The sequence below is a fragment of the Myotis nattereri genome, assembly GCF_964212035.1.
Source record: "Myotis nattereri genome assembly, chromosome: 13".
NCBI classification, from domain to species: Eukaryota; Metazoa; Chordata; class Mammalia; order Chiroptera; family Vespertilionidae; genus Myotis; species Myotis nattereri.
In genome coordinates, this window is record NC_138088.1 from 17,586,687 (window position 1) to 17,601,886 (window position 15,200).

Here is a 15,200-nt window from a genome sequence, read left to right on the forward strand (position 1 = left end):
CAAACCGGTTAGGGCTCTTCTCTGCACTTTAGAAAGCATTAAAAAACAAAAAAAACCCACCTTTGCTTCAGCAGCTTGTATTTTTATTATGAGGGTTTGGGTCATGTTACCTCCACCAAAGTGGAAGGTGATTCAGGAGCTGGAGGGTGAGTGGGAATGATTCTGTAAGTGCTGTCAGATAAAGAATTTTTTAAAGAGGTTTTTGTTTCATGTAGACTTTTTCTTGCAGGCCTCTAGGGAAGTACCTACCCTGTAGGCTGCACAATTATTTGGGCCTTAGAGCTCTATGTACTATCAGTACCGTCTTTGAAAAAATTATTGTTCTTTGAAAAAATACTTGTATATGAACCATGTGAAATTGCCAAATGCCGATGCTGTGCTGTTATTTTGCTAAAAAACAAACAGCGTATAGGTTCAACCTAATACGGACTTTCACGTATTGAAAAAGATTTCCTCGCCCTGACCGGTCTGGCTCAGTGGATAGAGCGTCGGCCTGCGGACTGAAGGGTCCCAGGTTGGATTCGGGTCAGGGGCATGTACCTGGGTTGCGGGCACATCCCCAGTAGGAGATGTGCAGGAGGCGGCTGATCGATATTTCTCTCTCGATGTTTCTAACTCTCTATCCCTCTCCCTTCCTCTCTGGAAAGAAAACCCAATAAAATATGTTTAAAAAAAAAAAAATGAAAGGGAAAGATTCGGCGATGAAGATAAGTGCCAGGTGTCTAGAGTATGGGGAGTGGCGTCCCGGGCGCTACTTCCGCTTACGCCTGCTCTACTACGCCCCTTGGCACGTTGACGCTGGGCTTTCCACGCCCCATTTTACAGCAGCCGTAAAGTGCGGTGTCGTGACCACGCCCTTTCTCGCGGCTCTTGTGACGCAGGCGTCCTGGGCTTTTTGCGCGGGAAAAGGCAGCAGTTCGGAACTAGCCGGGGCCGCTGGGACCCACTGTTTTCGCGGAGTCCGCCGCTGGCCCCGCGCCTCTGCCGGCCATGGGGCTGCTGGAGCAGTGCGAGCAGGTGTTCGGTACCGCCGACCTTTACCGGGTGCTGGGGGTGCGGCGCGAGGCCTCGGACGGCGAGGTCCGACGCGGCTACCACAAGGTGTCCCTGCAGGTGCACCCGGACCGGGTGGGCGAGGACGACAAGGAGGGTGCCACCCGCCGCTTCCAGGTGCGCGAGCCCCTGCCCCAGCGGCCCCGGGCGTCTGTGCTGCGGTCTAATGGCCGGCCGGCCGGCCCTCCCGGGAAATGCCCGGAGCCCGGCCTGGTGTTTTCTGTTTCTCGCCGGCAGCAGTGAAGGGGCGAGGGTGACTTGAATGCTCTTTCCCCGCAGATCCTCGGGAAAGTCTACTCCGTCCTGAGTGACCAGGAGCAGAGGGCCGTGTACGATGAGCAGGGGACCGTGGACGAGGACTCGGATGTGCTCAGCCAGGATCGGGACTGGGAGACGTATTGGAGGTTACTCTTTAAAAAGGTAGAAAAAGACTCTGGAGACTTTTTCGCGACGATTCATTCCTATTATTTACTCGACAAATGTTTATTGAATGCCTCTGAGGCGTTGAATTGTGTGTGGAGGAGGGGGAATTTGTTTGGCCTTGAAATACACACACACACACACACACACACGCACACACAGGCATTCCCCAGGAGATGCACACTGTGCCGTGCGTCTTTGATGCAGAACAAATGTATTTAACCGCTGGTGAACCCCGGGTGTTTTCTACATGCACAGGCCCTCTTACTGAGATGGGCCTTGGATGCCTGTTGATGTAGAGTGCTTGCTTGTCAGTCTTGAGTGTTTCTCTGGATCCCTTCCCACCCCTGGAAACTTCACTTAAAATTTCCTGGTCCATAATTTAGTAGGTGTGAAGGTCTGAGTAGGGAGAACTATGGAAAAGCTTCGGCTGAGAAAATTTTTGGAACACTTTTTGGAGAATCAGGGATTGAGACCTGTATGTCCTTTACATCCAGTTTCAGCTCAAGCAACTGTTGTATTTTAGGAGAAACTTTCAACACCTAAATTTAGCTTTCCTAGAATACCTTTTAAAATAAAGTTTAAGCATATGTTTCTTATTTGTTTAGATATCTCTAGAAGACATTCAAGCTTTTGAAAAGACATACAAAGGTTCTGAAGAAGAGCTGGCTGATATTAAACAGGCCTACCTGGACTTCAGAGGGGACATGGGTCAGATCATGGAGTCGGTGCTGTGCGTGCAGTACACGGACGAACCCAGGATAAGGAACCTTATTCAGCAAGCCATTGACGCTGGAGAAGTCCCATCCTATAAGGCCTTTGTCAAAGAATCGAAGCAAAAGATGAATGCTAGGAAAAGGAGGGTAAGACTCTGAATGCTATTTATTATTTACATATTGACTGCTTCCAAAAAGAATTTGAGGATGTTGACAGTAATTGAAATATAGACAAAACTGTGAAATAAGGATAAGGACTAGCTCGCTATGTAGTTCTCATCTAATAAAATGAGCATATCAGTTCATCGGGAGAAACTTGTTTTCCCTGGTATGTTGTGCTTCAGAGGATTTTACTACTGATTATTTAAATAATATCATCTTGAAATATTTGTCATATGGGCCGATTCTTGTACCTTTGCTGAGGCTTTTCTCATTAGTGGGGTTCAGATACCTAGGCTTACACAGTGGTTCTCAGTTAAGGGGTGAGGGAGAGGACAACCGAGACTCTTAAAAAGAAAATACTGTGTCTGCTTAATACAGATTCCTTTGCTCTTGCCCAGGTTGATTTGTGATTTGGGTCCTGAATAAACATGTTAAAAACAATTGCGTTTACTTTTTAAATTCCAAATTTACTTTGAGGAACAGTTTTTGGAGAATCAGGGATTGAGACCTGTATGTCCTTTACACCCATATGAAACTAGGGCCGGTGGAGGTAGGGATGGTGGTAGGGGAAAGGAACTCAAGGACAGCAGGGGTTCTGGGAGGGAGTAGATTCAAAGTTGCAAACATCTGTCCCTCTGGTCTGGGGAAAAACCAGACTGGTACCCAAGTAACCATTGCTTCGACCTGGCTTTCGTAATGGGAACTCCATGGAGAGTGTACAGTGTAAGAGGCAGATACTGCCCTTAGTTTGTATGGCTGAATTGGGGGTGAACGTAGGTCTGCAGCATTTAGATACAAGATGACACAAAGGAAAGCTGAAGTATGTTGAGAAGTGGAATGTGTATAAGAGCTATCGTTTTGACTCACCTTTATTTAGACTCAAGCAGTTCAAGCTGGTGATTATTTTCTCAGGTGAAACTTAGCACAGCAGTATCTAGTAGTAGGATATTAGCTTGAGAAACTTCTCTAGAGTATTGTGAGGAGGGGTTGGCAGTTTTGAGAGTGATTCCAGCAAACGAACTTGGGAAGGGGGATACAATATCAAAAGAAATTGGATAAAGACTGAAAGTAGATAGTAAAGTAGAAAGTAGAAAGGAAACTGTCTCTTTATTGGAATAACAAGGTCCTAATATATCATCATTCCCACTATTAATAGTATTTATTACTATTTAGAAAATTCACTGGGGTTGGGACCTCTTAATAATTTTAGCTGTTGCCCTGAAGGAAAAAACAACTTATTAACCTTTACCAAGGTATTCTAGTGGTATTTTGGAATCAGTGCCCTAGTAAATTTTGGCCAAAAAAAAGTGGCTTTGAAATCAGGTAAAGAGAAGTTAAAACTGAATTTGTTAGCGTTTATTCTGACTACTTGGGAAATTTTAAACTAGGGTTGCTTTCAAAGCTGCCACCAGTCACATGTAGTAAATTGGGTTTCCAGAGGAAGAATCTGAGGTGCCTTTATCCCGGCAACATTTTTGAGGACATCCTTGGTTAAGCTCTCCATGCATTTTGTTTTCCTTCCTATCATCACATGGTTATTAACCTGTTAAGCGCCCAGTCACTGGTGACTGACACTATACTTTCTGTCCTGAAGACAAAACAGGATGGGCGCTTAATGTGTTAATACCAAACTACTTGCTACCCCTAACAAACTGAAATGGGGAAAACTCAGAAATGCTTACTGGAATCAGAGGATATACCGCTTGCTGTCAGCAATTTTGCCTTTTAATGAATGCTGTATTAATGTAATTTTATTCTAAATAATCCTCAAATTGAAAGGGTCTTATAAATTTGCTTTTGGCAAAGGGTATATTTTTAGGATGCCATGGAGTCACATGTGAACATCTGTTTTAGGCCCAGGAAGAGGCTAAAGAAGCAGAAATGAGCAGGAAGGAGTTAGGACTTGATGACGAAGATAATTTGAAAGCACTCATTCAGGTAAACTCGGCAGCTGTCTGTGAAGGTTTGCTGCCATTGCCATTTCTTTATGTTCTTGTTCTGATTCCTACAGCTATTTTGGACTATATGTGTACTGTGTTTTTTTTTAAGACCTAATTCGTATATCATATTCACCTTTTTGAAGTGTATAATTCAATGGTTTTTAATATATTCATCCAGTTGTACAACCATCAGCACCAATTCCAGAACATTTCATCACCCTAAAAAGAATCTCTTTACCCATTAGCAGTCACGCACTCCCCATTCTTCCTTCCCACCACTAAGTACTTCTTTCTCTTTCAATAGTCTTGTGTTTTGAAAGCTTGTGTTTTAACTCTCAAACAGAACAGACAAAAGGATCGGCAAAAGGAAATGGACAATTTTCTGGCTCAGATGGAAGCAAAGTACTGCAAACCTTCCAAAGGAGGAGGGAAAAAAACAGCTCTCAAGAAAGAAAAGAAATAATGGAATTTACTCTTCAAAGGTTGTTAGGGGTTAATTAGTGCCATTGTAGGAAAGGTAAAGTCAAGATCTGAAGACAAAAGTCAATTCAACCCTTGAGAAAAATTCTCTTCCACCTAAACTATTCAGATTGAGAATGTAAACCAGTCTCTCAACCTGATCTTATATCCTAGAAATCCCCTGACAGTCTGTGAAGTCCAGTCCTCCTGAGAAGGAATTTGGTGATGGTCATTGAGGAAAGGGGGGGAGGTTGGTATACTTCTGACAGCACTTGCTTCTGTGGATCTTTTGTACAAGGAACTTTACCTAGAATGTGGATCTGTCCATACTTCCGTTAACAGCTGTCATTTTGCCACAAGAATGAGCTGCAGAGTATTCAGAGCGATGTGTGTGTTTATTAGAACAAGTACCTGGCTAGAATGTCTTCAGAACACTTGCTGGACATTGTCTTCTAAATACTTGACAGTGCTTTCAGTCTTAAAACTCTTGAGTACATCCTCTCTTTTTGTTTTGTTTTTTTGTTTTTTTACTCAAACAGGTTTTTGTACTCTGCTTCAAGTATAGGAGAAACAGATGTTCACATTACTTCAAGCATCTTTATGACTTAATACATGATTAAACTAAACAAGTAAAAAATGACTTAAATTTTTAATGATCACTGGGCTATTACTGCTGAATGTCCTTGGGTAGGTCACTAAGCTTGTCTGAACTTGTTTTCTCATCTATGAAAGGGTGAGGGAGTTTGGGTAAACGACTTCTTAGAGGCTCCCCTGACTTAATGCTAACTCTGAAAGGCAAGCCCATCAGTGGTTTGTTTTCATGTGCTTGTGGTATTGATTTGTGAAAATAGTACAGAGATTTTCATTTATATTTAGTCAAATTGTATGTATTCATTAGAATATGTGGAAGTTTTTAAGGGACTGTTCAACTTAAAATCTCTGATTTTAGACTAATATATTCAATGCCATATCCCCGAAACAAGCCTGGTACCTTTATGTATCATGATTTATCAGCGATATAAGCACATGACATGTTTTCAGTTTGTGATTATAAACAAGGTTAAAAAAATACTCTTTAATTGTATTAAAATATAATTTAATGCAGATTGTTTGAAGCATCTTTCTTCATATAATAGCATTAGAACACTTTGATATAAAAAAAATTACCCCAATTTATGATCACTTGAATTTATCCCTCTGAAGATTAACAATAAGATTAAAAATAAAAACACTGGTATGATCATCAAAACTAAAGTTCAATGAAATTTAAATAAAATAAATTTAAGCCATAGTTAAAACCATTGCTGCGTTCATGAGTACACTCAGGAAAAGGTCCGTGGTAAAATGAGAAGAATGCCGAAATTCTCTACTTCTGCTCTTAGGATATGTTGATACTGGAATAATCGCCAGGTGTCTGAAATTTTAGGGAATTGTATCTTGCTGGCTCACTAACAGAAAGATTCTATAAATTTTTTAATTGACTTTTAGAGCTACAGGAGAAAGTCTGGCAAGTTGAGTTTAATATTTGGAAAAAAAATGTGACCACTAAATTACTTTAAGAAAGAAGTGTAATCTGATATTAAGCAGGCATTGTGAGGTTGAGCTGTCCTATCTGAAAAAAGTAATATGCATTACGATTTATTACATATGCTACTTTACACTAGTGTTCAACATTTTTGTTTTTAATTAACCCTTCCATATCTTTCTTCTTATGGGATTGGACATGCAAAGAGAAAGCTTTAGGAATGACATCTGTTTGATGAGTAGCTCAAATTTTTGTCAGTCCTGTCTCCTGAAAATGATTCAAAACTGAGTACAACTCCAGAAATTAATATAAGCAGTATTCCAATGCCAGTGACAGCTTAATGTTATTAATCATTTGCTGTTTTCTGTGTATGTGTACTTTCAGAGAATCCTATAATAATTGAACTGTTCATTGTTAACAGACAACATGAGCAGTGATTTGGGAGTAGTTACTCTTTTGGGTACAGAACTTTACTGTCTAGTGGAATAGTTAATGCTGAAAGAAGACAGTAACTGGGGATAGAAATAGTTCCCATATAATCTTTGGCAGATACTATGTTTTCTCAGTCAGTTTTACCAAAATAACTCTTCATGAAGATAGCTTCAAGTTGTCTCTTGTAAACAAACTGCATCACACGATGAGTGAACACTGATTTATGACGTCTTCCCACGTGTTCCCTGTAGCCTGAAAGAGGTCCTCATTTGCTCTAAGGTCCCTGCCTGGTTCTAGAGACTGGTCCACTTCTGTTTTGAGTTTTTGTAGACCCATGTGATTGAGAACCTGTCAGACAAAGGACAATCACAGAGTAACATTAGTAGACAGTCTAGATTTGGTAAACTCAAATTCATACCTAAGGGCTTTGTTGCTCCAATAATCAGCTGGGATTTAAATTTGGAGACTGGGAACAAGTAGTAAAGTATATATTTACCAAGGCAATAAAAACCTTGCATATTATATGGAAAAACAAAAATCTATACTAAGATATGAAAGCAGTAACAGTTTTAGAGAGGAGTCCACTAATTGAAAAAGACTAAAATGTGTTTCACGTAAGTAAATGTTACACTAGTTACATCTGACCACCAGCATGGCTGAATGTAATAATTTAGTTCAGAGGCAGGATTGCTTCTCTGATGACTGATCCAATAAAATCCTCCACTGAAAGTATTCAAAGACTACCTCACTGCCACTAGAAACTGAACTAGGAGAATTCACTTGGACTGCAGAGATCGTTGTAGGCAGGTTATTTTTTAATATACGAGCTGATTAATCTTATTAACAGCAAACACCAACTACCCCATTTCTAAGTTTCACCTACAACATAATGAGAATGACCTGGTGGTGGTAAGAAGATCATTTTAGGAAGAATTAAGACATTCTTAAATTTTCTCCCACCACTTATGCAAAAATAGAAGCAACAGAATGTAACTTAGAAACCAAAAAGTAAATGGGAAAGACCCAGACCCGGCAGCATATCTTGACATTTTGGAATTCCTTCCGTCTTACCTTGCCTAGCAGGGAACGAACCAAAGCATTTCACCTATAGCAATGTGAATTTGCCTACATAAAGCAGTGTTTAAATGTTAGGAAAGTGATTTATTTGGCTGAATTATTTTTAGATTTTAAAAAGTTCTGTATACTTTGCCAGAGTGGTGAGAGGTTGATTTACATATAAGAAAACAGAAATCCAGATTTTTTTGGCTCTGAACTATAGCGCTCTTCTCTTTATTATACCCCATCTTCCAAAATGAATTTGAGGTGACTTAGAAAATGTAGGAAAACAAAATATAATCAAACCTGGAGGAAAGGAAAATAAGCATAGGAAAAAATATATAAGACAAAGAAAGGCAGGGTCTTAACATAGCCGCATAGTAGTAAAATAAGTCATGGCCCCACCTGTCCCTCCATATCCCCTACCCGGTCGGGCCTGATGAGGATACTCAACAGCACATGAATGACGATACTGCGTGTCCGGCTGAAAAGAAAAAGTGGAGACACTTTTTTCAGTGCTATGTCTCCCAACGGATAATATGTTAGTAGATTCACAAGAGAAAACCTTGAAATCAGACAACAATTTAAATGGCATTATCTGCTAATTCTATAGATAGGTTGGCTGAGTGCATTCTGTTATATTCCAAGGAAAAAAATCCCAAGCCAGAAGCCCATAAAGCCATTTGTTAACTTGTAAAAATGGCAAGTTCTATAATTTTATTAATATGCCTTTTAAAAATCTTAGCATTGATAAATAACCCATGTGGTTTAATGTTTCTAAATATAATTGGCTGCCCAGGGAATGTCATCCAATTTCTATTGCCTGCTGACTGTTTAAGACAACAGAACAGAGCCTTTTCAGTAGCATTGAAATATCCATGCCTTGTATACTTGAAATAGGACTCTCGATATGAATCTCAAACATTACAAAGTTACCACAAGGGATTTAAAGATTTTAAGGTCTAAAATATTGAAATGCAAAATAACGAAAAAAGCTATCCATGCCATCTCGCTGGCACTTCTGGGATAAAAGAAACCTCCCTCAGTTCCATGTCAGAGCACTAAAATCAAGAGATTTCAGGAATTTTTTTCTGGTGAAGCCCCATGTTTTTGATCAGGTGTTAGCACAAACTTCGTATTTGCAGAGGGCCAGACTGTAAATGTTCTAGACTTCGAGGCACACACTGCTGCTGTTGGAACTACTCAACTCTGCATTTGTAATGGAAAGCAGCCAGAGAGTACGCGAATGAGCGTGGTGGCTCTGCCCTCATAAAACCTAATAAAACAAAACAAAAGCAGGGAGTAAGTCAAATGGCTCATGAACGTAGCTTATGGACTCCCGTTCTGGGTGAGAACAGTGCTGGCTGGCAGTGCCTGGCCAGGCCTCTGAACTAGTGGTCTCAGTTACACTGAGCTACTAGCTCATCCCCTTTCATGAGAGCAACTTGGGAGAGAAATGGCTATGGTAAGACATTTTTACTTTTATTATTACAAACCATGAAAATGAAACTGAATTTTTTTCAGGTGTTCAGCTTTACTCCTAAGGTAACCAAAATTAAATATTTGATATGACTCTAGCTATAGAATATAATCATTAAACACTGCTTAACAAATGATCTGGATCAAATTATGAGAATACAAATGTAATAAAGGTTTTCAAACTTCTTAGGATTCACATCTAGTAAGAATTAGAAATGCTCAGAGTTCCCTTTTGCCCATGTTTTAGATGAATCTCACCCTAAATCAAGCCTTCTGAGGTCCATTGGGGTGAAATGTTCCCCCCCAAGTTTATATCTGCCTGGGACTTGTGAATGTGACTTTATTTGGAAATAGTATCTATACAGATATAATCAAGTTAAGTTGAGGTCATACTGGATTAGGGTCATACTGAATTTCAGGCCTAAACTCAGTGACTGGTATCTTTATAAGAGGGGAATTTGGAAGAAGGCTATGTGAAGACAGCAGGAATTGGAGTGAGGCATCTGCAGGCCAAGAAATACCAAGGACTGCTGGCAGCCATCAGAAGCCAGAAGAGATTCTTCCCTAGAGTCTGCAAAGGGAACATGGCTCTGCTGACACCTTAATTTTAGACTTACAGGCTCTGGAACAAAATAAATTTCTATTGTCTTAAGCCACCCAGTTTGTCATAATTTGTTATGACAGCCCTAGGAAATTAATAGTGTCCGTCCATTCATTCTCATTCTAGTGGAGGAAAGACTGTATGGTGTTTTAGACTCTAACAGTTCCAGAGTTATGAGTTGGGATAAGTGGGCTAAACACCATCCTGAAAACTGGTATAGGTTGTGCAGCCACTGGTTCCTGGGCTGTAAATGTGGCCCCAGGCACTTTCCTGGCTCAACAAGCCCTCTTGTCACAAAGCAGAGGAGGTGGGGCTGAGCTCCTGGCATACAACCGGGCAAGGTCAGTGCATGACCAATCTCCCAACCAAGTTTCTTCTATTACTGCTTAAAGGTAAAGGGCTAGGAAAGGTACGAAGTAGTAAGGCAATGTTAGCATCTCAACTAAAAGCCCATCCACCAGTCCACATCATCATCTGACACCACTATTGGTATAATTCCATGAGAGCAGTGTTAGAGAATGAAGTTATGCTGATCTGATATGCACTGGGGTTTAACACTTTCTTTTTTTTTTTTTTGCTTATTCTCAGAAATATCTAACTTCAATTTTGTTTAGAATTTGTAATTTATACATCAGGCATTTGTGTGTGTTACATGCTGCTGAGTTGGCACTGACTCCTGGTGACCCTATGAATGAGTGGTATCCACAGTGTTCTGTCCTCAGCGGCCCTGCTCAGCTCCTGTCGACTTATGCCTGTGGTTTCTGTTATGGAGTCAGTTCATCTCATATTTGGTTTTCCTCTATTCCAGCTGCCTTTTATTTTTCCCAACATTACTGTCCTTTCCAAAAAACCCTGACCTCTCATAATGTGCCAAAAATAGGATAGCTTCAGTTTGTCATTTTGGCCTAGAGTGATATTTCAGGTTTAATTTATACTTTACCTTATTCTATAAGTTAAAAAAGTGAGTTGCAAAGACCAGTTAGAATTTCAACAAAATGTACTTACAACACTTTTTATTGTTAGAACCTCAACTTTTAGCTTGGAGTTGATGAAGCCACTATGTAATGTCTTAGTCTGCCAAACTAGTTTTTTCCTTTCCCCAACTACCAAGACCATAGAGGAAACACGTCACTACCAGAAATGACTGAGTTGTATTGGGCCTGGAGAAAAAGTCAGGTAAAAGGAGCCTCTCCTGGGGCTGCTGATGTTTAGGCTCATTCACCACTGCACTTCGAGCTCGATTAGAATCGCCATGGGTTTTCTGTGGAGGAGGCAAAATTACAGAAACAATTAAAACCATTTATTGTGCATGTCCTATATCAACCCTACTGGGTATGGTAACTGCAGGCCAAGTACCTCCAATTCCATTGTCATTAAACAGAATTAATTATGTACTTTTGATAAAATATAGTATAAATTAAGATCAGAATACAAATCCTACCGAATTATTTATTACCCATGAGGAAGCACATGGAAAAGCAATAGGAAAGAGACATACCATTTGCCTTTGTGTCCCCACAGTGCTCATGTGTTCCTCTTCAGCTGTGCCAATAGGTGGCAGCAGATTATTTCGACTCAGGGGCATTGGTGAGGGAGAAGAGAGGTAATTGGCCATCACTGGGCTGCAGATCCCACCAGTGAACACCAGGACACGAAAGCATAAAGTTAGAACAATACAAGAAAACTGATCAGAATAAAAAACAATTGAAACATGAAGCACACAAAGCTTTAAACTAAGTTTTTAAGTAATGAGATCTCAAGAAAAGGATTTTGGGTTTTTTTCATAGTATTTCATAATTTTTGTTGAAACTATCCTGGACACAGAGCAGAAGTTGAATCTTTCTCTCACAGAAAACTAGAACAAAACAGCTTTTCCTATCTGGTGTTGCAGTTCTCTATCAATAATGGATTTGTAATTTCACATCTGATGGATTTCTCCACTGTTCTGGGCTTTCTGATTATCCTTTTAACTATTAACTATAATCCTCTGTAAAGCTCCTAAACTTGCATTTTCTTCCATGGGATTTGGAACAGTTTGCTATATTACTCATACCCAAAACAGTAATTGGAACTGAATGATACTTCCTTGTCCCAGAAAAAAACAAAGCAACTTCTTTTTCCACTTTGAAAAAAAGCATTGTCAGAAGGGATGAGAGATTAACTATACATCAATACCACTCATCTCTAAATGAATCTATAGCTATCTCGGTATAGATATAGCCTCAGCAACATAATAAAATAGTGATCATGTGAGGTGTAACCCTGGTGTCCTGATAAAGACTTGGTGGTTTTGGACATTTCTTTTAGTGAGACTATTTGAATAAATTATAATGAGAAATTGAGAAATCAAAATCAAGAAATAACATGTTGGGAGATAAGTATAGTGACATGTACTTAATTCAGAAGCTGAATTCACAACAGAGTTATGGCCTTATTATTTCATACCTTTTATCATAGTCTTAGAAATAAGCTGTTCTAAGATGTTTTGTGAATTAACTAAAGAATTTTATTTTAGAAATTGGCTTATACATATTTTTTGTACAATGAGGCTCAGAGTGTCCACTGAATGAAGGGTGGGAAAAGGGGAGAGAATATGTTCAGTATTATTTCCTAAGAATTACTAAGGGATATTTTCCTGGAATATAAGCTATAAGCAACTACTTCTCTGAGGTTTATGCAGTTTTAGTTGTCAATGGAATAAGCAGCACCCAATGACACAGAAAAACATTAAAGAAGAATTAACTATTATTTTGGGATGAATTTCACTGAACATGTTCCCACTAAGGAAAATGTTGAATAATACATATATCTATATTATTATATATCTTTTATTTCTTTGGTGTCACGAAGTATTCTAGCCAACATTTTATTTGTAGAAATAGAAATCTCTAGCTAAATCAACAGACCCAGTATCTGTATTTAATTAATATTTAAGCTCATTTTAAAATCTGTAGTGGATAGATTTAAACCAGTGTGCAATCATCATAAGAATACGTAATGATAGTTTCTATACATATATTTCAATATTACATTTAAATTCATTCTGTATGTAAAGTTCTTGATTAGTTGTACTAGTTTCCAGAAATTCTGTTTTTGAAACCTACACTCGGGATCCTCTGAAGATTTCTTCCGTGGGTCTTGGAGTTCCAGCTTGTGAGCGGCTTGTGCTGATGGGATGAAGGGTGCGTGGTGGGGGATTGCGTCTCCTGGCGGACTGCACTGTATATGACAGAGATGATGTACAAAGCTCTAGGGCTCGATTTGACCAATTTCGGGTTGAAAAGATGGTACTGGACCCAGGCCTCATAAGTAGCTTGTCATCGAGATCTCTAGTGGCCAAATCAGAAACCCACAGTGAAATCAAGATTACTCTGTACTGGGAGATACAACTCAAAGGGTAAAAAACAGACTATAAAATACATTCAAGGGAGAAAAGTGCAAAAGTAAAAATTGTTCAAAAGTAACCTAGTTTTCCGAAGTTACATAACGTAGCTCAGGCACAGGAATGTATTCTTAAAGGGAGGACATGATGCCCTGGCCGGTGTTGCTCAGTTGGGCACTGTCCCGTGCACCGAGAGATTGCGGGTTCCGTTCCCCATCAGGGCACATGCCCGAGTTGCAGACTGGATCCCTGGTAGGAGGCAGCCGAGCAATGTTTTGCTTTCATGTCGATGTTTCTCTCCCACTCCCTTCCTCTCTCTCTAAAAAGCAATTCAAACATCTTTTTTTTTAAAAAAAGGGACATGGCCCAAACCGGTTTGGCTCAGTGGATAGAGCGTCGGCCTGCGGACTGAAGGGTCCCAGGTTCGATTCCGGTCAAGGGCATGTACCTCGGTTGGGGGCACATCCCCAGTAGGAGATGTGCAGAGGGCAGCTGATCAATGTTTCTCTCTCATCGATGTTTCTAACTCTCTATCTCTCTCCCTTCCTCTCTGTAAAAAATCAATAAAATATATTTAAAAAAAAATAAAAAAAGGGACATGATTTCAGTCATACATGTAATTCAGTAGAATGAAGATTTGGAAAATCAAGTCCTTTATCCACCTGCCATCACCGTCACTTTCTTCAGTTACTAGCGAAGGCTAATCTGAAAGGTACCTTCTCTGAAGTGCTTCCCAACAGTTTACCTCAGGGACTGAGATTCCCACCATATGTCAGGCATGGCCTTGTGCTACAGTAATGGCATCAGAAAGACAGTTGAAAGGTAAACCCTGCTGCTTGGGAGCAATGTGGCTCCCTCTGCAGAGCTTAAGCTGCTGAGCTATTCTGGAGCTTGCATGGGTAGAGGTTTGGGTTCTTTGGAAATCTCAGAGCAGGCAAAAGGTCCAGAGCCTTGTGCTGCCAAGGGCAGTAGGACCACATTTGCATAAACAACTGTGGTCCTCATTTGCATAAACAACTGTGAAACAGACATTTTTTAAAAAATATGTTTTATTGATTTCTTACAGAGAGGAAGGGAGAGGGACAGAAAGTTAGAAACATCAATGAGAGAAACATCGATCAGCTGCCTCCTGCACACTGCCCACCGGGGATGTGCCTGCAACCAAGGTACATGCCCTTGACCGGAATCGAACCTGGGACCCTTGAGTCCGCAGGCTGACTGACGCTCTATCCACTGAGCCAAACCGGTTAGGGCGAAACAGACATTTTTATGTTAGTACTCGGTTATATAAAATACCTTTTCCAAATAGTTCAGTAGCTTAAACTCTGCCCTGCAGATTCAGGGTTATTGTATTTGTTTTTTAAGCAGAGGGGAGGATGTTTGGCTCTATTGTAAGGCACCTAAGAAGACAGTATTTGCACAATGAAATGAAGGGGAAATGAAAGCTCTGCCATGTACTCTTTGGCTTTCAGCAAATTCCTGCTCAACCTTTCGGGCCCCATTGGTGTCCTCTAGTGCAAAATGTGCCTCAGTGTTTGGAAAACTTTGAAGGGAAAGTACGCATCAAGGAATTAGGGCTAAGCCTTGAGCATTACAAGAGGTCTTTCTGGTCTTCCTGCTTGCCTAACCACTCACTTAGGCATTTTCTTTATACACCCTACTTTCATACTTCTGGATTCGATTATCACCTCTAGCCAAGTGACTTTAGATCAACTGCCAAAACTGACCTCTTTCAACACATCCCAAACCAACTCATCTTCCCAAACAAGCTTCCCTTGAGTTTGAAAATTCAGAGCTGAAAGTGATTCCTCTGTTTTTATAGAATTTGATTTCTTACAGTATATCCTAGTACATTTCATTCTTTTCTCATGCTTTGCTACAACTTGAATGCAGACCATTAGTGGCTCATGCTTGAACTCTTGCATTAGATTCCTTACCCTCAGTCTTACCATTTCAATCCAATATATGTTTTACT

General features: G+C 40.1%; 2 protein-coding genes across 3 annotated transcripts in view; one reads left to right on the forward strand and one right to left on the reverse strand.

The window, feature by feature from the left end:
• Window positions 1–604: 604 nt before the first annotated feature.
• On the forward strand, window positions 605–5,390 carry DNAJC9 (DnaJ heat shock protein family (Hsp40) member C9). Its single transcript, XM_081104561.1, has 5 exons — window positions 605–1,170; window positions 1,333–1,473; window positions 2,082–2,336; window positions 4,206–4,289; window positions 4,635–5,390. Exons 1-5 carry the CDS (start codon window positions 991–993, stop codon window positions 4,752–4,754), a joined length of 780 nt encoding a protein of 259 aa, XP_080960687.1. The 5' UTR covers window positions 605–990; the 3' UTR covers window positions 4,755–5,390.
• Window positions 5,391–5,530: 140 nt separating this feature from the next.
• Window positions 5,531–15,200, reverse strand: part of FAM149B1 (family with sequence similarity 149 member B1) — a 46,677-nt gene continuing 37,007 nt past the window's right edge. The window contains exons 10-14 of one of the 2 annotated variants that reach the window (XM_081104559.1): window positions 12,948–13,172; window positions 11,342–11,465; window positions 10,979–11,104; window positions 8,169–8,247; window positions 5,531–7,055 (exon numbers count right to left, since the gene is read on the reverse strand). In XM_081104559.1, coding sequence (XP_080960685.1) covers window positions 6,982–7,055; window positions 8,169–8,247; window positions 10,979–11,104; window positions 11,342–11,465; window positions 12,948–13,172 — 628 coding nt within the window. In that variant the 3' untranslated portion in view covers window positions 5,531–6,981. Of the gene's footprint in view, window positions 7,056–8,168; window positions 8,248–10,419; window positions 11,105–11,341; window positions 11,466–12,947; window positions 13,173–15,200 lie in introns of those variants that run through there. The other variant, XM_081104560.1, reaches the window with a different exon arrangement.